The sequence below is a fragment of the Petaurus breviceps genome, unplaced genomic scaffold (assembly GCF_028583685.1).
Source record: "Petaurus breviceps papuanus isolate PSGF00001 unplaced genomic scaffold, PetGlider_PUasm1.0 90865, whole genome shotgun sequence".
NCBI lineage: Eukaryota > Metazoa > Chordata > Mammalia > Diprotodontia > Petauridae > Petaurus > Petaurus breviceps.
This window is the reverse complement of record NW_027187367.1, coordinates 5,391,174-5,413,672: the sequence shown is the minus strand read 5'-3', so window position 1 is coordinate 5,413,672 and position 22,499 is coordinate 5,391,174. Positions and strand designations below refer to the sequence as shown.

The 22,499-nt window shown below is 42.0% G+C and overlaps 1 protein-coding gene across 1 annotated transcript in view; it reads right to left on the bottom strand.

Moving 5' to 3' along the window:
• Positions 1-21,562, bottom strand: part of LOC138150210 (antigen WC1.1-like) — a gene marked incomplete at its 5' end in the record, with an annotated part of 66,206 nt that extends 44,644 nt beyond the window's left edge. Inside the window, 10 exon segments of the mRNA XM_069073652.1 lie at positions 7,191-7,481; positions 12,972-13,286; positions 13,972-14,229; positions 14,232-14,285; positions 14,369-14,440; positions 16,204-16,234; positions 18,523-18,668; positions 18,772-18,948; positions 18,951-19,076; positions 21,295-21,562. Coding sequence (XP_068929753.1) covers positions 7,191-7,481; positions 12,972-13,286; positions 13,972-14,229; positions 14,232-14,285; positions 14,369-14,440; positions 16,204-16,234; positions 18,523-18,668; positions 18,772-18,948; positions 18,951-19,076; positions 21,295-21,562 — 1,738 coding nt within the window.
• Between the last annotated feature and the right edge of the window lie 937 nt (positions 21,563-22,499).

The window sequence follows — 22,499 nt, the reverse complement described above, 5'->3', positions numbered from 1 at the left end:
AACAAGCAAGATCGACCAGAAGTCCTAATGCAAGGAGGTAAGTTTGACCTCAGGCTTAGCACTAAGATGTTATGGGATTAAGATGTGTCCAATAAATGATATATGGTTCAGGATTGGTAGACTTATTGAGAAGTGGAAATAATAATAATAATATCATATTCTTTTATTATTATAAATCATCATATAGTATAATAATATCATCTACATAATGGCAATTATATATAGTGCCACAAGATTTTCAAAATCTTTTACAAATATTATCTCATTTTATCCTCATAACACTCCTGGGAGATAGGTGCCATTATTGTTAACATTTTATAGATGAAGAACTAAGACAGAAAGAAGTTAAGTGACTTGTCCATAGTCACACAGCTAGTAAATGATTGATAAGTGAGGTTTTCTCCATTTCAGTCTCCACACACTATCGATTTTACTATCTTTCTGCCATCTAGCTGAACAAATGGGTATGGAGTGGTAGTGATTGGCATTGTATATTAAGAAGAACCAGAGGAAGGAACCACAATTCCAGCTATGTTATTCCCCTGTTTGAGAGACTCCAGTATATTCAGGACAAAATGCAATCTCCTCTCTTTGGCTCTTACAGCCCTTCATACCCTGTCTCCAGCCTCCCTTTCAAGGTTTGCACGTTATTCTCCTTCAGCTCCCCTCTCCCACATGATTCTCAGATAATATAATAATAATAGGAAAAGTAACAAAAATAAAATGTTTCTATAACCTTTCAAATTTTGTAAATTGTTTTGCATATTATATCCTTTGATGCCTATATATAGTTGTTGTGCCTATGTCATATACGAATAAACACATGATCTAATATATTATAGCATAGAATATATTAATATGTTGTTGGTGATGTTGTTCATTCATGACTGACTCTTCATGATTTCATTTGGGATTTTTTGGCAAAGATGATACATTGGTTTTCCATATTCTTTTCCTCCTCGTTTTACAGATGTTGAACTGAGGTAAGCAAGGTAAAGTGATTTGCCCAGGGTCACACAGCTAGTAAGTGTCTGAGACCAGATTTGAATTCAGGAAGGTGAGTCTTCCTAAGTTCAGATGCAGCATTCTATACACCACTTAGCTGCCCCATACATTGACATATAGATAGAAATGTAAATACACACACAAACACACGCATGTATGTATGTATGTATGTATGTATGATGGCCATTATCTCTCTCTTAATCCTTTTGTTCTCTCCTTCCCTTTGCTGTTGTTGTTGTTTTTCATTATGTATGACTGTTTGTGACCCCATGGACCACAGCAGAGCAGGTCCTTCTATCCTCCACTATCTCCCAAAGTCTGTCCAAGCTCATGTTCATTGCTTCCATGACACTGTCTGTCCATCTCATCCTTTGCCATCCCCTTTTACTTTTGCCTTCAATCTTTCCCAACATCAGGGTTTTTTCCAATGAGTTCTTTCTGTCCTTTCCTATCCATAGATTATTCTCTTTGTCAGAGAAAACAGAAGCAAAAAAAAAAACCTCGAACAGCTCTCCATTATTACTGGTAACAAATCAAAATAAAGAAAATACCTCTTTCCTGCTTCTATGCCCTTCTCTTTCTCACCTTCACTCCATATAGATCACAATTAGCCTTATTTTCTAGACCATTGCCAAGGTTTCGAGCAAGGTAGAGAATTCTGGAGCACTCAGCTGATCTCTCCACAGATATCCAAGTCATCTAATAACTGACAAGCAGCTGTGACAAAGTAAGCAGGATGTTAAGAAATCTATAATTTTCTGTGATTAAAACCACATAATAACTGCTCTGTGAGACTGTCGAGTGTATAAGCTTTGAAGAATCACAGAATTTTATAACTGGAAGAAACTTCAGAGATTGCTCATTCAACTGCCACATTAGTACCTGGAACATGTTCTTGTCACTCATATGGCCCTCAAATTAACTACCCAAGGATTCAGGTACTCAAAATAATATACAATAAGCCTCATGAATGTGTTTACTGTTTTTCCAAACGACCAAGGGATGTGACCAGTTCAAAACACAAAAGCATTTAATGAATAGTAATAAAAGTAGCTATGAACATGTCCTCCATAAACCTGGGGCATATTTTCCCACAAATGCACAAATTGTGTGTGGGAAGTGTGGCCATGCACAGGTAACACACATGAAGGAATACATGTAGCCAGAGAAGATCTTTATAAGGACCTCTTTCTAAAGAGCATCCATGACCAGGACACAGGCATGTAAAAGCAATTCATAAGCCCTGTCACTGCAGGACTTCCTGGGTCTTCTGATGACGTCATTGCCATGCACTTTCTCCCTGCTGAAGGTTGCTCTATGGGGGAACTGTACCAACTTCAGCTACTTCAGGAGATATTATAATGATTCTCCACTCTATTCATGGTAACATCTAGCTTTGTCATGTGCAAGCATTCAAACTACCATTGAATAAGGCAGAAATCCTGTCCCTTCATGAACTTAGAAAAGGATGATTAGTATGAATAGACCAAATCCCAGAGATACAAACCTTGGAGATACTTAAGAGGAAATGGGACATTGGGTGGAAGATGGTGTGATTGAATCAATAATATTGATAGTAATATTAAATGATATGTAATGCGCTAATAATCTATATGTATGTATTTAAAATGAATACAAGGGAAGGAGGACATGAGCAGTTTCAGAGGATCAGGAAAAGCATTAAAGACCAATGATCTAACAAATATTAATTAAGTACATATTGTGCCCCAGACACTATGCTAGGTACTAAGTATACCAATACAGAGAATGAAACAATTCCTACTCATATCTGGAACAATTATATTTTATATGAGACCCAGCTCATTTGCTCAGAAAGGTTCTAATCATGTAGTAGATTGAAATGGCAAATAAAAAACTTTATTGGATTTTACAGGTTAAAAAGAGTTTATTAAACCCTGGAATTTACTGAGTAGGAGGAATGATGCGGCCAGAAGTGATCCTACAGGAGGGAGCCTTAGAGGAAGGGAAATTAGGCCAGTTAAGTAGGTGGAGGACAGATTCCAGAGGGCTTCAGATTCCTGGCAATGAAACTGTTTTACATGTTCAGACCTTAATAAGATTATTTTGGGGAGAGGATGGATTAGAGAAGAGACATTTGAATTGATATTTAATATTAAGTTCATAATAAATCATTTTTTCAATGTAAAAATCATTTTTCTTTTAAATTATGAAAATGGTACAGTCAAGGATAATGTTGATATCCAAGTCAGAAACATCTGATTGAGTAAAGGCTGATGACTCAGGGATGGAGGATATTTGAAGAGACAGCAACATGAACATTGAAGTTCTCAAATGTAAGAGAAGGTTAGAGGAGAATAATACTGTGAAACAAAGACTAAACTGGGAAAAGGGGTAAATAATCTGAAAGCAAGAAAATTATACCCAGCATCTTGACTCTGGGTGTTAGAGAAAGATGAAGGAGAAGAGGAGAAGCAGCATTTATTACCTACCAACAATGTGCCAGTTACTATACTAGGTGCTTTACAAATATTATCTCAGTTGAACCTCACAATAACCCTGTGAGTTAGGTGCTATTAAGAACCTCACGTTAGGGGGATTATCAGATGGCATAATGAATAGAGCACTGCACTAGGAGTCAGGAGGACATGATTTCAAATCTGGAATCAGACACTTGGCACTTACTAACTGTGTGATCCTGGGTAAGTCACTTAACCCCAACTGGCTCACCAAATGATTACAACGTAGGTAATGTCCAGTTCTGTAGTACTTTGTTTCACCTTGTCCAAAATCGCTATCCCTATCATTGCCCCTCTTCATTCACACACATACACACACACACACGCAGACAATTTCTCATGATATTCAGTGCCCTCCACCTTGCCCACCTTGTTGCTGGATTCTCCCTCTGTGCATCTGAATCCCTAGGAGGATGAGGACCAGGAAGAGAAGGGCCCCTAAAATGAGGCAGAAGATCCCAAGAAGAGAGGATATGCCAGAATTCAAAGAGGTTGGATCCGACTTAGTGACTGGTCCTTGGAGAAGAATCACAAAGTTCTTCATTATGGAAGAAGTTGTCAAACTCTCCCCAGAACAGCTCACTGAGGATAGTATGGAGAGAGCAGGGAAACCTGAGGCTCACCCTCAACCTGAAGAGCCTCGAACTGCGGAACACCCCTCCAAAAAACTGCATGGTAGAGGGAGTGGGATAGACCTGGATGCCCAAGAAAGGGAAGTGAAAGACTATCCTTCCTTATGGGGCTAGTATCCAGATCTCCAAACTGGAAATTGACAGGACGGTGATATATTCTTGAAGAACATTCTGTGGACGCTCCCCAAACCCAACTGCATACCCGAGCCCACAAGCCTCTCCACAGCTTCTCGGGATTCTGGTACAGCAAATCTCCTCAGAGATAAAAGAGTCCCACAAGGTCAACCTTGGGGCTGGGAAGGTTTCTGCTGCCAAATGAACCCAGACATGGTAGGAGGGGAGTAAGGGAGTGGCAGAGCACTGTACCTTTTGTGGTAGATGGCAAGACTGTCTTCTCAAATGGAAGAATATAGGATAAAAAACACCTAAAGAATCATCAGAGGTCATTTTGGGCCTGGCTTTTGGATCCTGTTCTAAAACATCTATTGTGAGAAAATCCTCCCAAAATGTTCCATCCAAACACCTTAGGAAGGCTAGACCTCCTAGAGCCCCTTCATCCAGCTCAACTTTAACAAGACACTTGGAGGCCATAACGATTGGAGTCAGAGGACCTGTGCTGAAGGCAAATCCCAAATCCAGAGGCCATAATTGAATATTTCTGGAAGGGGCACATATTCTCTCAGAGAGTTGTGTAGGTACCCTTACACCGCACCCCAACCTCTAGCTCACAAGTTTCTCAGCAGATTCTATGAACTAACACAGTTAATTCTCCAAGACAGGAAAGATTCCCATAGAGAATGCATATCTCTCATAACCTTCCTCCTGTCCCATAGACATCTGAAACTCAATGTGTCCAAAAATACACTCGTTATCTCCTGTTAATTCTCCTCCTCATACAACACATCCCCTTTCCAAACTTCCCTATTACTGTTGAAGACACTACCACCCTCCCAATCACTCAGACTCACAATCTTGGTGTTATCCTTAAACCCTCACTCTCACTTTCCCCACAGGTACAAGTAGTTGGAAAATCTTGTCATTCCCATCTCCACATATCTCCTTCTCTACACCTGGTCAGCCTTCACTCTAGTTCAGGACCCCACCATCTCCAGGACTATTACAAAGACTTCTGACTGTTCCTCCCCATGCCAATCTATCCTTAAATCAGGTGCTAAAGTGATATTTCTAGAGCACAGGTGGGAAACCTGTGGCCTCAAGGCCACATGTGGCCCTCTAAGTCCTCAAGCATGACTCTTTGACTAAATCCAGACTTCATAGAACAAATGCCTTAAGAAAAGGATTTATTTTGCAAAACTTGAACTCTGTCAAAAGGTCAAAGCCAAGGAACTAGAAGGCCACATGTGACCTCAAGTCGACAGCTTCCCCACCTCTGGTCTAGAATGTACATTTAGTCACATGATTTTTGTCGCTGGTAAATCATTGTTCAGTCATGTCTGACTCTGTGATGCCAGGTGAGGTTTTCTTGGCAGAGATGCTGGAGTACTCTGCCATTTTCTTCTCTAACTCATTTTAAAGTTGAAGAACTGAGTCAAACAGGATTCAGTGACTTGCACAGGGTCACACAGATAGAAAGTGTCTGAGACCAGATATGAACTTCAGAGAGATAAGTCTTCCTGACTCCAGGCCTGCACCACGGAGCTGCCCACATGATGCCCATGTTCAATAAAATCCTGTAGTTCCCTGTTACCTCCAGGGTCCAATAGAACTCCTCTGTTCTTCACAATTCTTCACAAGTTGGTCTCACTGTACCTTTCCATAATTCTTATACACTCCTCCTCTCCACACACTCTCCTCTCAGCTACACAGGCCTATTCCCTGTTCATCACACATGATACTCCCTCTGTGCACCTGAATGTTATCTTTCTGGCACTCCTTACATGACCTGCTCAGTCTTCTTCCACATCTTGACATGCTGAGCTTCCTTCAGGACTCACCTCAACACTGTCTTCTAAAGAAATCTTTCTTCAGATTTTCCAGATGCATAAGCTTTCCTTTCTAGGTGACTTTCATTCTGCTTTGCATGAACCTTCTACATTTCTAGTGATTTATATGCTGTTTCCCCCATTATATTGTAAAGCTGCTTGAAAATAAGAAAACTTTTTGCCCTTTTTTCTATTGCCAGGATTTACAATAGTACCTAGCACATAGTAAGCACTAATTAGTCAATTCCTGTGAGTGATTTGTTTTGATCTACTCAGATGTGGGCTAGAGATGAGGGGGAGGGGGCTGAACATTGTACCTTTTTTGAGAGCAAAGAGGTACTAGGAGGTGCAATGGATACAGCACTGAGCCTGGAAGATAAGGAAGATCTGAGTTCAAACAGAGGCTCAGACACTAGCTGTGTGACCCTGGGCAAGTCACGTGAGCCTTATTTGTTTCAGTTTCTAATCTGTAAAATGAGAACACACTGGAAAAGGAAAGAGCACACTGCTTCAGCATCTCTCCATGGTCCATGGAGTCGTGAAGAGTCGGAGTCAGACATGACTGAATGACCTAATAACGTCGTGCTGTCCTCTTTCCTGGACATAAAGAAACAACAATTGGAGGTATGAGTCGAGACCAAGCCGGGCATTTTAGCTCTGGATTCTGCCTGAGGCCTCTGTCATTTAAATACCAGCCCAGGATACACTATTCAAACAGTTCCAGAAGGATCCCCAATCCTCGGCACACCTTCCCCCCAGCACAAGCTTGGGGAGACGGCTGGAGGACAGAAGAGGGATTGTGAGTGTGGGAGTCACAGGACCTTTGTTCAAATATTTCCCAGCAAGATACACTTGCTAGTCTGTGTGACCTTATGGCAGTCACATAACCACACCAGACTTCTATTTCCTCTTCCACAAAGCAGAGTTTAGAATGATGACCATTAGTTTTACTTTCAGTTCTAAATTCTATGACCCCAGGATCAAATTACAGCCTCCCCTGGTACCAGAGGACAGACCTGTGGAAGCTCCATTTAGATGCACACTCTCAGCCCATGTCCAAGTCAATGTCTATCTCAGAGCTCCCAGCCCCATCTGATGTCCTTCACACTCACCTGAGTACTTCACACCAGCATTCTCCTCATGCTTACAGTCATTTTGCCCCCAGGGTCTTGCAGGGCAATCCCACAGAGAGGACTCCCTTCCTCTGCACTGCACACCTGGACCAAATGCAGAGTATTCCAGGGCAGCCAGAGCAGAGCCACAGCCCAGCTGCTGACAAACCACAGTAGCATCTGCTAGGTCCCAGGAGTCATCACATACTGTCCCCCATGAGCCGTTGTGCCAGATCTCCACTCGTCCAGAGCATGGGGTCTCTCCTCCCCTGAGTCGGAGTTTGTCTGTGTCTGAAAAGGCAGCAGAATTCCTTGTTACACTCCCAGCTTAGAAATGAGAGACCTCTAAAAGTCCCAGGTATAAAGATCAAGGAACTGAGATACCTGTGCAGTGACCAGAGATTGGGCAGTCAATGGCCTTCCTTACTGCAGAGAGAAGATATTGAGAGAGTTCTGGGTTAACGATAATCCTAAAATATCATTTGGGCACTAGATTTTGATGTTTCCAAGAAGGGTTCCCAAAGATCCCTTAATTTACTCCCAAATACTGTATAGCAATATCTTCATCTTTATCACATTCAGTGATTTGTTGAATTCATACTATGACCTATCAACTGAGTAAAAATAGACACATATAAAGAGTTCAGAGTGAAATTAGAGAGAAGCAACATGAACATAAAGTGGAGACTCTATAAGGAAACAGATCAAAGTAGCCCATGGAGAGAGTGAGAAGGTCTGAGGCAAAGTGAGGCTGCCTGCTAGATAAGGCAGTGCCAGACAAAAGATGCAGAGAGAGTGAAAAGCCATTGGGGTCAATAGGGATGCTCTTCTTCTTGTGAAAGGAGGGAAAAAAGAAAAATGGATCATGTTGTGAAGAAATTTTGAAAACTATAGGATGGGAGGAAAATGAGTTTCAGTCAGATCTCATCAAACTTCTTAGAGAAGTACATGGCTCAATTGTCTTCTCTAAATGCACAGGTGAGGGTTTGAGGAGAGCAAAAGTCAAAGTGAACAAGTCAATAGACATTTTTTAAACAACTCCTATGTTCCATGCACTGTACAAAGCCCTGCTGATACAAAGAAAGGCAATAAAACAGTCCCTGCCTTCAAGGAGCTCAAAGTCTAACTGAGGGAGACAATGTGAAACCAACTTTGTGAAGATATGACATATACAGGAGAAACTGGAGAACATCAATAGGGGTCAGCACTAGTATTAAAGAAGGTAATAAGAAGCTTATGTGTAGAACATAGGACTTTAACTGGGACCCTGATGAAGCAGCCAGGTGGTACAGTGGGTAGAGTGCTGAGTCTGAAAGTAGGAAAAGTCAACTTCCTGGGTTCAAATCTGGCCTCAGATACTTCCTTGCTGGGTGACCCTGTTTGCTTCAGTTTCCTTATCTGTAAAACTAGTTGGAGAAAAAAAATGTAAAAAAACACTTTTCTGAGAAAATTCTAAATGGGGTCACAAGGAATTGGACATGACTGAAGTGACTCAACAACAAATGAACAAATGAAGACAAGAGATAGAGATGAGGAAGGAGAGAATTATAGACATGGAGAGAACCAGTGAAACTGCAAAGTCAGAAGATAGAGTGTCTTGTACAAAGAACAGCAGAGATCAATGACACTGAACTGAAGAGTATATAGAAGGAAGGAGAGTGTCATAGGACTAGAAAGGTAGGAGAGGGCCAGGATATGAAGGGCTTTCAAGGGGAGGATTTGATATTGGCTCCCAGAGGGAACAGGGAGCCACTAAAGTTATTGCTTGGCAGTGGGGAGGTGATATGGTGAGACTCATTCTTTAGGAAGATAAATGTTAACAGCTGAGTGGAGGATGGACTGGAAGGAAGAGAGGCTTGAGACAGAGTGACCAACCAGAAGGCTCTTCCTGTCACCCAGAATGGGCCTGTGCCAGTGTGGTAGCCGTCTCAGAAAGAAGAAGAGGTATGGATGAGAGGTGTTACAAAAGGAGCTTCAACAATTGGCAAATAATAACATATGGTGGGGAAAAAGAGGGAAGAGTCAAGTGTGATACTTGGGTCTAGGTGACTAGGAGGATCATGGTGTCCTCCACAGTTGTAGGAAAGTTAAAAAGATGGGAAAATTAGGGAGAAATAAATTCAGTTTGGACATATTAAATGTAAGATGTCTGCAGAACATCTAGCTCAAGATGTCCAATAGGAGATGTGAGACTGGAGGTGAGGACAGAGGATCTGAGAGTCATACAGGTGATACTTTAACCCAGTGGAGCTGATCATATCACCAGTACAATTCTCACAGTGGCTGCTATGAACATGCAGACTTACTTCCGAAATGTTTGAATTGTGAGATAAAACAGACTCTCTTTTTACAAAGACAAAATCAAGATATCTATTCATATACTACCGTGTTTCCCCGATAAAAAGACACCGTCTTATTATTTTTTTTGGACAGAAAAACACCAGAGGGCTTATTTTCAGGGGAGGGCTTATTTTAATGAACATTGACAGCAATTTTAATAAACATGTAAATGTGAACAAAAAAATGTACCTTTATTCAATAATGAATTCAGTAAAGAACAGGATGACGCGCTCACTGCTGCAGCTCTGATTGGATGCAGCTCGGAGCGTGGCGTGCGTTTCACCCGGGGCGGGGGGACGGTGCATACAGAGGGTACCATAATGTAGCGTGTAGCGCAGGGGATCACCTTCACTACAGTAGCAATCTCAATAGGGCTTATTTTCGGGGGAGGGCTTATTTTAGAGGAATCTTACACAGTAAGGGGAGGGCTTATTTTCGGGATAGGTCTTATTATTGGGGAAACCCGGTAGAAAGCCAAATCCACCATGGTAATAAAGAAGTTGGTACACATTACCAGTGCAGGAAGCACCACCATCCCCAAGCCTTCCCTCTGTCAGGCCTCCCCACAAACAGGTTCCCTTAGGCAAAATGGCCCTCTCTCACCCATGCTAGCTGCTCTGCCCCTCTCTGCCTCCTCTTTCTCTCTCTGCTCCACCCCACTCTCCACTTCCTGTTCCACCAGCTCAGGCTCCACCCCTTTGGAAACCTCCTCCTCAGAGGCTCCTTGTGACTCAAGCTCTGGGCTGGGCAAGAGCTCAAAGCGAGTCCCATGGGTCTATTAAGGGACAGGGAAGATCTTCAAATTCCCTTAACATTACAGGGATTAGATCATCAAGTGAGATAATATTGAGTGTGAAGAAAAGGGAACCCAGGACATACCCTGGGGAAACAACAATGTTTAGTTAGGGTGACTTGAGGAGATTCAGGGGGTGATATCAGACAGATAGGAGCAGAAACTGGAAACCGTAGTGTCATGAAATCCTACAGAGAAGAGAATATCTAGGAGAAGATGGTGATGGAGTGTCACTGGCTACAGAGAGGTTTAAAGAATGAGGAATGATAAAAATCCATTAGATTTGATGATGAAGGGATGGTTGATAATTTTGGAAAGTCTTGTTTCAGTTAAATGATGAAGCTTGAGGTCAGATTGCAGAATTAAAATGAGAGTAAGACAAAAGGACGTGGAGGCATCTATAGTAGATCACCTTCACAAGGATTTTAGTCATCATGGGCAGAGAAAATATCTAATGACAACTATCAGGAATGGGCAGGTTAAGTGAGAGCTGTTTTTAAGATTGGGGTGATGGGTATGTTTGGATGTGTGTAATGGAAATGCAAATTTAAAGATCTTCCCTGCCCCTAGGCTAAAGTGCACCTGAAGCCTGGGGAGGGAGGCTTGTTTTTCAGTAGATACTTCTTGATTGGCCAGTGAGTCAATAAGGTTGTTACATTCTCTGAGCCAGGAGAAGGCTATATAAACCCTGATGTGTAGCTTTGTTTTGGGACTCACTTTGAGAAGTGTTCTGTGATTTGATCTGAATTCTGGGAAGCCGTTGTTGAGAGTCCCCGGGCTTTGAAAAACCCAGATTTGATTGGGTATGGATGTAATGGCTGGACAGTTTGGAAAGCTGTCTACTTGATCTGTTTCTGTCTCGATAATTCTGCCTGTATACTTTGAAGTTCTGGGTGCTGACCTTTTTGCCCTGAACAAGGTAAACGATATATGTCTGACTGATTAAAGTAAGCTTGTTAACCCATTTTGAGTTGCTTTCCTTTATCAAAGCAGATCCAAGAACCTGTGGTGGCGGCAAACCCTGAGGACGCGCTTGGGGTGCTTGCCGCTACAAAATGGCGTCATGAACAGGATCTGCAGAGTAAAAGGAAAGTATGGGGGCTGGGATAATTGTTTGTTTCCCAGTTGTGGTAGCTGTGACTCTGTGGAGCTGTGGAGCAGAAGAGAAGAATGGCCTGCATGCGGACTTTGCTGAGCTGAGAGCGGGAATGGTGAGCTGCCTGCATTGGGACCTGGGCAGAAGCCAGGAGCAGCTGCCGCCTGCGGGGGGGAGAAGGAGCCCAGGAGTTCAGAATTCAGCCACAGGAAAAGATAAGAACTGAGCAGCATTTTGTAGCGGCAAGCATCTAGTTTAGGGGAAAAAGGTCAGAACCCCGAACTTCAGAGCATACAGACAGAATTATCAAGACAGAAACAGATAGGTAAATGATACATATTTGACTGATTAAAGTAAGCTTGTTAACCCATTTTGAGTTGCTTTCCTTTAACAAAGCAGATCTAAGAACCTGTGGTGGCAGCGACCCTGGGGACGCTGGGGTGCTTGCCACTACAATGTGGCAGGGGAGTAGTGAGTAGACAGGAATTGCCTTGGCCACAAGAAGGGTCATCTCTTTATGTGAGACAGGGGTGAAGGAAGAGATAGTGACAGAAAGAATCTGTGTGATACAATATGTGCACATAAGAATAGGGAGCTCTTGGTGAATGACTTCAATTTTTTCAGTAAAATATGAGACAAGGGTAAGAGGGAAGTGGAGAGGAGGTCTGAAGAGAGATGAGAAAATTTGGAAAAGGCACTTAGGAGAGTGGGCTGGTGAATCAATCAGGGAGGCATAAAAGGATTCACTTACTCCAGTGAGGGCCCAGTAAAGATTATGTAACATTTAGGGGGGAACCCAGTCATCATGGTTTCATGATTTTCTCCAACTTCTTTCAGGTTTCCCTGAGTGGGAGCAAAGACAGTGGATAGTGGGAATAAACTAGGACTGAGGTTTGGAAGGGCAAGTTTAGAGGAAGTATAAGGGGACACGAGACTCAATAGAAGAGGATAGAACACAGATGAACCAGTTCACTAAGGAATCAAAAAGGGGAAAGGAGAGAGCTTAGCCAGAGAAAGAAAGCTGACCTTAGAAATAGCTGAGGACTGGAGGTCATGATGAGGATGAAAATAGAGTTAGGGGGTTGCAAGGCAAAGGGAGAGGCATAATGACCATCAATTATTATAAGATAAAGGAATTTCAGTGTTCACAAACATGTGAGTGGAACACTTGTAGGTGACAGCAAGATCAAAAGTATGACCATTTTTTTGTGTCTGTAAGTTGGATGGAGGTCTTTGGAAATGAATAAGGTGAAGAACTGGAAGTTAGTGTGTGAGGGAATACTTATTATGAAATCTCCTGCTGTGAGGACAGAGAATTGCAGAGGAGAGAAAGACTGACTCACGATTTGTTCACATTACGGTTTTAGCCAACTAAAATAAATTATCTGAGATCTTTGTCACATAACTCCTACCATCCTAGGTCTCTTCTGCTGTTTACTTGAATGGATTAAAATAAATTTGGGTCTAGATCTTGTCCACATATTGAATCCACTTGAACTAAAAAAATAATCCAATTAAAAAGGAGTCAAACAGAAAAGACAGGTGTAGTTACCTTCACTGGTGATAAAGGCTTCCTCTCCCTGCTGGCAAGAATTCTGTTCCCAAGATTGAGAAGGACAGTGCCAGAGGGAGGATTATTGACCTTGGGAGTTTATTTTATCTATCCACCGGGCTTGCAAACTTTTTCGAAGACTAGACAGTGTTTCAACACTTACCTTGTCACCACAACTCAGATGTCTGCAAATCACTGATACAGTGTTGTCATCCATGGAGTTGGAGCAAATACTACCCCATGTTCCATTCTAGAAAACCTCTAGCCATCCAGAGCACCTATGGTCCTCACCCACCAGCCTGAGATCGAGGGATTCTGTAAATGGAGAGAAAGATATGACCCAATCAGAGGGGACATTTGTTCCCATATTCTCTGGGTCTCTTCCCTCTATAAATTATATTAGGTTCTCTGGCTCTGGTAGGGAGTCTCCACTGGATAAACACAAACCCAGACCTTCTTTTTCCAGGATTCGTTCCTCTGTATTTCTAAGCATTTCCCTCTGTTCTTGTCTCCCCCACTGATAAAGACAACCTTGACTATGATTTCACTACTCAGTTTCCCAGTTTCAAAATCAGTGTTTACTGTGAACCACCAAAGCAAAGCATATCAGCAGAAGCATATTATATACCTGTTCTGTGAATAGTACTCTACTAGGAAATGAAGGTATAAGGAATACACACACAAACACTCATACATGTGTATGTGTATATACATTCTTATATATGTATATGTACATTCTTGCATATGTATATACACATAAATACACATATGCACTCACACATATCTTCATAAGGGAGTAGATCCACCTATACAAGTGCAGGAGATAAATAAAATGATGCTTCAGATAAGAGGCCTAGCCCTGAAACTGAACTCTAGGGAGGGCTCTGGCTGGGGCAGGAAGTCCTCCTCCCTGTTTCAATCAGCTCCTTCTCCCTCAGGTCTCTAAGCCCCTCCTCCTCACTGCTCCCACAAGTCCCTCAGTTAGTTGTGTGGCCCAGACCTGAGCAGAGGACTCCTGCATCCTCCTTGTGCCTGCAGTCATGCCGACCCCAGTGGAGGGAAGGGCACTCCCCTAGGTGGGATTCATTTCCAGAGCAGCTAAGTTCACTCAGCCAGACGGGCCCTGATCCTTGTCCAAAGTGAGCAGAGACCATGGCTTGGAGGGCCACACCACAGACCAGCTGCCTGCACAACACGTGGACATCACTCAAGTCCCAAGAATCATCACAGACGGTCACCCAGGTCCCATTGTATAGAGTTCAACTCTTCCAGAGCAGGACCCTCTTCCATTCAACAGACGCAGCTGTCCATTTTCTACAGGGAGAAATTCAGATTAATTGTCTTTTTTCCAAAGGAAGGAAAAGGGTTTCCTCAGATTGTCCAATTTTATTTCTTACCTAAAAATAGGACAGGTGCCATTTCCTGGGCTGACTGTGAAATGTTGAATGTGAGGGACTGTGTCTGGTTTCCTGAAAAAAGCACACACAGCTCAAACAAGGTAAATATGTACCTTGAGGAAAGGCGCTGGATGAGAGAAGGAAACTGGAGAGAAAACAGCTTTTGAGGGAGGGACAAAGGGATTTTCAAGTGTAAGAAGGCATGTTTTGGCTCTACCAAGCCAAACAGAATTGTTCTTATTGAGAGTTCTTTTGTTCCACTGTCCCAGCTTCAATCGTGCCCTCCCTCTATAAAGGGCCCTAAGAAGTCTGTGACCTTCTTTCTGTAAAGAAGGGCTTCTAAGAGAAAGGGTGCAGACTTGTACTTGATCACCCTTCTTCAGGTTTTGCTTCTCCTCTGCTAGGTCTAGCGCCTATAAACTATACAGGGTGGCTTCCTCCTACCATATTTCTGCCACCAGCCTATGTCTAAACTCTAGAGCAGGAATTTTTTGTTTACTTGGAGTACATGAATTTGTTTTAAAATATTTTGATAAACATTGCTAAGAAAGGGGGGTAATTGAGGGAGGAGGGAGAAAACTTAGAACTAAAAAAATTTTAATAAATGTTAAAAATTGTCTTTCCATATAATTAGGAAAAAATAAAATCTTGTTTTTAAAAATAAATAAATATTGATAATTATATTTCAATATAATTGGTCTCTTATTTATGTATGGAGAGCCGCAACTCTAGCAAGGGCCAATGTGTAGAGAGGCCTGTGTAAGGTGAGACCCCATGTGCAAAAAAGCTTGTCCCTCTCACATGTGGCATGGGGATACCATTCTGTGAATTGAAGAGAGGAGGAATAGACATCTCTAGCCCTCTTCTCCCACTCCCACTGTTCAATCATTTCAGTCACGTCCAATTCTTCGTGACCCCATTTGGGGTTCTCTTGGCAAAGATACTGGGGTGGTTTGCAATTTCCTTCTCCAGATCATTTTATGGATGAGGAAACAGAGTTAAGCGACTTGCCCAGAGACATGCAACTAGTAATTGCCTGAGGACAAATTTGAACACAGGTCTTCCTGACTCCTGACCCTGCACTTTATCTACTGAGTCCTCTAGCTGCCTCTCTACCTAGTTTCTCCCCCTCCCCTTCTCCAAGGGAGACTTTCATTCACAGGAAGTTGGGGCCAGGGGCCACTCTACCCCCTTCAGAGAGAAGGAGTATCAAGGTAGAATTATTTTTATCTGCTTCCTTAAATGTTGTTAAACTATGGGTCAGCTTCAATCTAGCTTCTCATAGTTCTGACATCAATTGGAGGGAGCGATCAGTGAAAATCATTATTCTCAGAATAATTGGTATTCCAGAGCAGCTAAGCTCACTCAGCCAGATGGGCCCTGATCCTTGTCCAAAGTGAGCAGAGACCATGGCTTGGAGGGTCACTCCACAGACCAGCTGCCTGCACAACACGTGGACATCACTCAAGTCCCAAGAATCATCACAGACGGTCACCCAGGTCCCATTGTATAGAGTTCAACTCTTCCAGAGCAGGACCCTCTTCCATTCAACAGACGCAGCTGTCCATTTTCTACAGGGAGAAATTCAGATTAATTGTCTTTTTTCCAAAGGAAGGATAAGGGTTTCCTCAGATTGTCCAATTTTATTTCTTACCTGAAAATAGGACAGGTGCCATTTCCTGGTTACCAGGAGGTACCTCAAAGGAAGCCATGGCCCAAAGAAAGTCAAGAATCCCTGCTCTAGAGGGATGGGCATCTCTCTAGGCCTAGCTTACTAGGAATTCCTTCTTCCCCTAGCACAAGAGAAAAAAGGTTTTCAAATAATAGGCACCTACTGAGTGTTAGTAGATTAATTTTCCCAAGGAACTGAGGAAAAAAAAGAAAACATAAAAGTAGAAACTCTCCACTTTTACACATCACTAGAAATTATTTCCCCAAATGATGCTAATGTAGCACAACTGAAAGGAGCATCCTCTAACTCTAACCTGTTTCTAAATTTCTCACCTGTTCTCAGAGATTTTCCTTCTGAGGGGATTAGAATAGCAAGTGGTAATTGGAACTGAGTGATCCACACTGACTCCATCTTGTGATTCTGTTCTGGAGGTAGCTCAATTCTCTTTCTATTCAATTACAGGTATAGTCCAATTTCTATCTTATGAGAAAACTTTACTCAATTGTAGGAATTGAAAGATAACCTCCTCGCATCATTTGAACCTAGTCTGGTGTGGCACAGAACAGACCGCCTCTACATGATGCTTAAATAAGCACCTAGGTTATGCTGATGTTATGCTGATGAGTCAGCAGTCAGAGCCAAAGCTTGATGCAAGGAATTTTCTCACAAGTGACATATATATATATATATATATATATATTTTTTTAAGCAATTGGGCTTAAGTAACTTGCTCAAGGTTACAAGGCCAGGTGTTTCTGGGTGGGTGCTAAGTGTCTGAGCCTGGATTCAATCCCAGGTTATCCCGCCTCTGGGGCCGGTGCTTTTACTCGCTGTGCTACCTGGCCGCCCCGAGACCCATATATTTTATCTGAAAACTGACCCATTACTATTCAGTCAGTTATTGTTTCCATGTTCTTTTGATTGAACACGGAGTGGGATACCTCTTTTTCTGATTTCAGGGAACTACACCTATTTGTTCCCCTCTTCCCATATAGGAAAGCCCCTAATCTTTCCACCAATTAGAGATACAATTAGATAGCTTAATTTTGTATCACTGTTAATTGCTTTCTTTTAATTAATTGGTCTTATTTGATTAATTGATTTTAATACATAAAAAATCTGTCTCCCCTCTATTCTTAGTGCCAAAACTGAGAAAGGCCACTGGTCCTGATTTGTTAGGCAATTGGCATGTACTACTGAATAAATCGATAAACCTGGGAGTGCAAACCTTTGTTTCCTCAGTCATTTCATCATTCATACACCTCACTCTCTCTTCCCACAAGTTTTCTCCCCAGTCTCTGGCTGACTTGCACTGATCCAACAGATACACCTCTTTTCCTTGCAGATCCTGCTCCTCTGACCACTGACTTGATGTTTTACTCTGGACCCTGACCTATTTGTATGTCTGATGAGAAAGTTTTACCCTAATTCAAGCCTACTACCACTAACAAAGAAGCAGAGAAGATAAAATTGTGTAATCTTTTGGTCAAGGGTCTATTTACATAAGAATATCTTCACTTGTGGAAATTTATTTCATGAGATGAAGTCAGTGAGAGCTGGAGAAAAGAGAGATCCTGGTCTTCTGGCTAGTATCTCTCTTTCTTTCTGACCAGGATCTCTCTTTTCTTGAGCTTTCACCAATTCTGACCCTCATGAAATCAATTTCCACCAATAAGGAGATCTCTTGCAAATGGCCCTTTAAGCCAAATGTTGCAATTTTCAAGGAACAAAGTCCTGGAATTTTATTCTAAGATGACTGTAATATGGTCCACCCAATATCATAGTAACCCGGTATCTTATGATCTTCTCTAACCTATTTTGTCTTTATCAAGGTTATCTTACCATCTTGCTCTGGGGAAACACCCTTCATGTGAATTTAGACAATTCCTAGTTCCTTCCTTTCTAAGTGTGTCTTGGTCCTTCCTACCAATGTCCAGAGCCAGTATACCTCTCTTCACTAATAGCACTATACATTAGCATAAGTCTACACTTTCCCCTAAAGTGATTGATGGATCACAATACCTCTTCCATACCTGGGAATTCCCAAAGGAAAGTCATGAATGAACAAAGACATATATAAAGTAAGTATGTACAGATACAATACATGATTCCCAACAACATGGTTAGGACTCTTCATTCTTGCTATCAGAGAAAAGATGCCATGGTTCTGTTCTGGATACTGAAAAAGGTCACCTTACTGCTGATGGATGTAAACATTTCTATCCTTTTCCTTCCTGCACATACCAGTGTTTTCACTGACTCATCACCCAGAGATATGCTTGGAGATCAAATGAGAGATTTCCCTTCACTAACCTGAGCAGACCACAGAGGCAACTTTGACTTTGGAACATGGAGAAGCCCCCAAAATAATCACAGAACAACTCCATAAATGAGACTCAATCCCTGTACAATAAAATGTATCCCTTATGGTGTGGACACTTCCTTTGGCAAAATGTACATCTTCTCAAGGCTTCATGTTAACCCCACAATTGAGCTGATGGAAGAGAATATTGGCATCTGCCAGGTCCTACTGGAAGTCACAGAGAGTTCTTCAGATCCCCAAAACTTGGATCTCCACTCTTCCTTCACATTGAGAACTCCCATTCATCAGATGAAAGTCTGTGTACCCTGGAGAGAAGAAGACAAGGCTTCAGAAAAGTGATTGTGACTTTCTAATCTCAGTTATCAAATACAATGTGGGCGCAGGATAAAGGCATTATGCAAGTTTTACTTAAACAAATGACTCCAACATCCATGCTGTGACTGCATTTTCCCTATGGAAGTGGTACTGTGGGGCACAATGACAGAAGAGGTTCACTTCCATTACACTGGAATTCTTTTTCCCAGATATGTCCATTTCCTCTTCCAAAGTGAGCTCCTTTCACGATGCAGACTATAGTCCCACACTCTGAGAACAGATGATTTTGGCAGTAGAAAGAGTAAAATTCCAATCACAGACAGTGCTCCATTTTATTTCAAAATCAATTTCTACCCTCCCAATACAGGGCGCATCACCTGCAACCAGCTTGACAAATCCTGGAAAGACAAGGAAGAACTCCGGTGAGTGACCCTGAACACTAAGATTTCCCTGATGAGGAATGAGACACAAATAATTATGGGAGGCTCTGTCTGGCATGTTCCCAAGGAAGAAGAAGTAGAGGAACTTTCCTTAACTGAGCACGTAACAGTTAATACCTTGGAAGCATGTGGATTATGACTGAACCTGAAATAAAACTGAAAGTGATTAATTGCTGGGAGAGCATGTCTGACATATGTAGGGAAATATAATCCTTCTTCGCTTTTAGGTAGGGGAGAGGCATATGGAAACAGCAGAGGGGATGGATGCCTCTCTCAAGGAGGACAATTAGACTCATATAATGTCTCACCATTAGAAAAGTAACCATCTCCTCTGACTTAAGAACCTGGTTACTCTGAGAAGGTTTTCTTTTCTTTTTAATTTTCTGGGACTTGATTCACTTTTTTCTTCTTTTTTTCAAATAAGGGATGCTTAGAGTAGCCTATACTTCAGTTTTCTTGAGGACTTTCTAAAGGGTTTATGAGATGTCTAAGGTTGTTTCTATAATTCTGCACTCTATATTTCATTTGTCCATAGTTAATTTCCTGCTGCTTCTGGAATGTTTAAGAAATAAGACTTGGGCACTAAGAAATAAGGACATTTAACTTTGTGATAAGTTAGCACTGTGATAAGCTGTAACTGTCAGAAATCGGGGAGAAAGAAGAGGAAAGAACTTGTTTGTTTGAAATACAACTGCCAGTACAACTTCAATGCACATATAAAGTGTTGTGAATTGTGGAGTCCAGTCATTTTTATTCTGGTAGATAGAAAGATAAGGGAGGGGGGAGAAAGAGACAGACAGACAGATAGAGACAGAGACAGACAGACAGAGACAGAGAAACAGAGGAGAGAGAGGAGGAGAGAGAGATAAAGGGAGAGACAGAGAGAATGAGAGAGAGAAAGCGGAAAACAGGTGACATTTCTGTTGATTTGGAAAGGAAGTAATCACTTCTGCCAATGAATTTTTCTTTTTATAATTTGATAGTCCTACTCTGTACAAACCATTCTCCTCAATCTGTGAGTCTGAAACAACCCCACAATACTTTGAAACTTGACTGTAGCTTTTGTTACATTTGTTACAGAGATTTTTGCAGATATGATAATGAACAGAAGTTTTTTGGCTTTGGCAATGGACTATGGTAAGCACAGAGCAGATGTTGGTTGCCAGAAAAATCATCTTTAGATGGGATCAGAAAAGCTTCTATTTTTTTTTAATAATCGGAAATAATGTACTTAGAGCAGGAGCCCCAAGATCAATCTCTCTGGGCTACACTATGAGAATGTACTTGATGCAGCTTAATTGTTTTAGGTTCTTTCACCCAGAGGAATAGTAGCAACATGGAGATAGAAATAACTAGAGAAAATTATTAATATCAGTGCATGAAGCACCAGCTCTAAATGATCTCTCCGACCGTCTGCAGTTAGCTTTATTGCTGCTACTCACAATACTCTTATTTGCTTGGTTTGTTTCCTTTAGAATGGAGACTCTATCTCCCTCTGTCTACCTTTATGACTTAGTATAAAACTATACACCTGGGGAGGTAGAGTCAAGATGACAGAATGACAGTAATTAGAGCACAGAGTTCCCTCCAAAAAACTCTTCCAAGCAGATATAAAAAATGCACCATACCAAATCCTGATAGAGAAAAATCTAAGAAAAAGTGGGGATGAGATATTTTTTTCCAGCTCTGGTCATGAAAGAGACAGACAGCAATCTCCAGATACTCATCTGGCCAGGAATTTCTAAGGCTTGGAGAGCTCCAGAAAAGGGAGAAGTTATCTGCCCCAAATACTGTATTCAAGCAGATCAGAAAGGTTCCCAAATCCCCTAAGCACTCTCTCCCTAGTACAAGCCTGGAGAGAGTTCTGAAGGACAGAAGAGATATTGTTTTGGGAGTCACAAGTCCTGTGTTCAAAAATTTCTCTGCAAATTATACTTGTAAGTCTGTATGACCTTGTGGCAGTCAGATAACCTCACTAGACTTTTATTTCCTCCATTGTAAAGACATTGGAATGATGAATATCAATTTTACTTTCAGTTCTAAATTTTTTGATCCCAGGATCAGATTACTGTTTCCCTTGGTTCTAGAGGACAGACCTATTTAAGTTCCATTTATATGCCAACTCTAGCCCCACGTTCTCCAGCTCCCAGCCCCATGTTATGTCCTTCACACTCACCTGAACATATCACACCAGCATCCTGCTCATGAATACATTTTTTTGGCTCCACTGGCCATCTATGGCAATCCCACAAAGAAGACTCTCCCCCTATGCATTTTACCAGCCAAATGGTCCCTTTTCCTGAGCCAAAAACAACCCCTTGCACAGCAGGCATAGCAGAGCCACAGCCCACCTGCTAACAAACCACATTAGCATCTACCAGGTCCCATAAGCCATCACATACTGTCCCCCAGGAGCCATTGAGCCAGATCTCCACTCGTCCAGAGCATCATGTATCTCCTCCCCTCAGTCCTGTGTCTAGAAAGGAAGTAGAATCCCTTGTTACACTCCCTGCTTGACTTGATGAAGTTCTGACAGCCTGAGGTATAAAGAGAGATGAACTGAGATACCTGTGCAGGGCCTGGAGGTCAGGCAGTCAATTTCCTTCTTGTATATATCATGTTTGTACAAGGCTGTTCTCACATTGTCTCCCCCATTAGACGTTGAGCTCTTTGAAGGCAAGGGCTGCTTTCTTGCCTTTCTTTGTAACACCAGAACTTAGTATAGTGCCTGGTATATAGTAGTTGCTTTTAAAATGATTATTGACTTTGTACAAACAAGCTATATACAAGATGAATTTGGACACCTTTGAAGAGGCAGAGCCAAGATGGTGGAAGAAAGACAACCTCTCCCAAATTCTCCTCCAAATAACTTTAAAATATTGCCTCAAAATAAATTCCGGAGCAGCAAAACTAACAAAAGCACTGGGTGAAACAATATTCCAGCCCAAGACAACTTAAAAGGTTGGCAAGAAAGTTCTGTCTCAAGGGCAAGAGGGGAATGCAGTCCATGCATATCACACCTGCAAGTGAGGCCCCAGGCCCTTACACAAGGCAGCAAGTAGCAGGCCACACTGAGAACTAGCCAGCAGCAGGCTGCCAAGGCAACTGAATTTGTGGCAGTGTTTTTTGGAACTCTCACCCCATAGGTGATAAAAGTGTCATAAAATTGGTCAGAAGTAGATTACAAGTAACCTTTTGCTGGGACTGGGTGTAAGACCTTGTTGCATTGCCCATACTCAGTTCCGGGTCAGAGTCCTAGGGCAAGGAGGAGCACTGGCACATTAGAGATCCCAACCACAGGGAACTGGGACCTTAGAGTACTAGGGCAGAAAACAGCAATAGTGGTCACTCACAGACCAGAGTACAGGTCAAGAGAGCAGT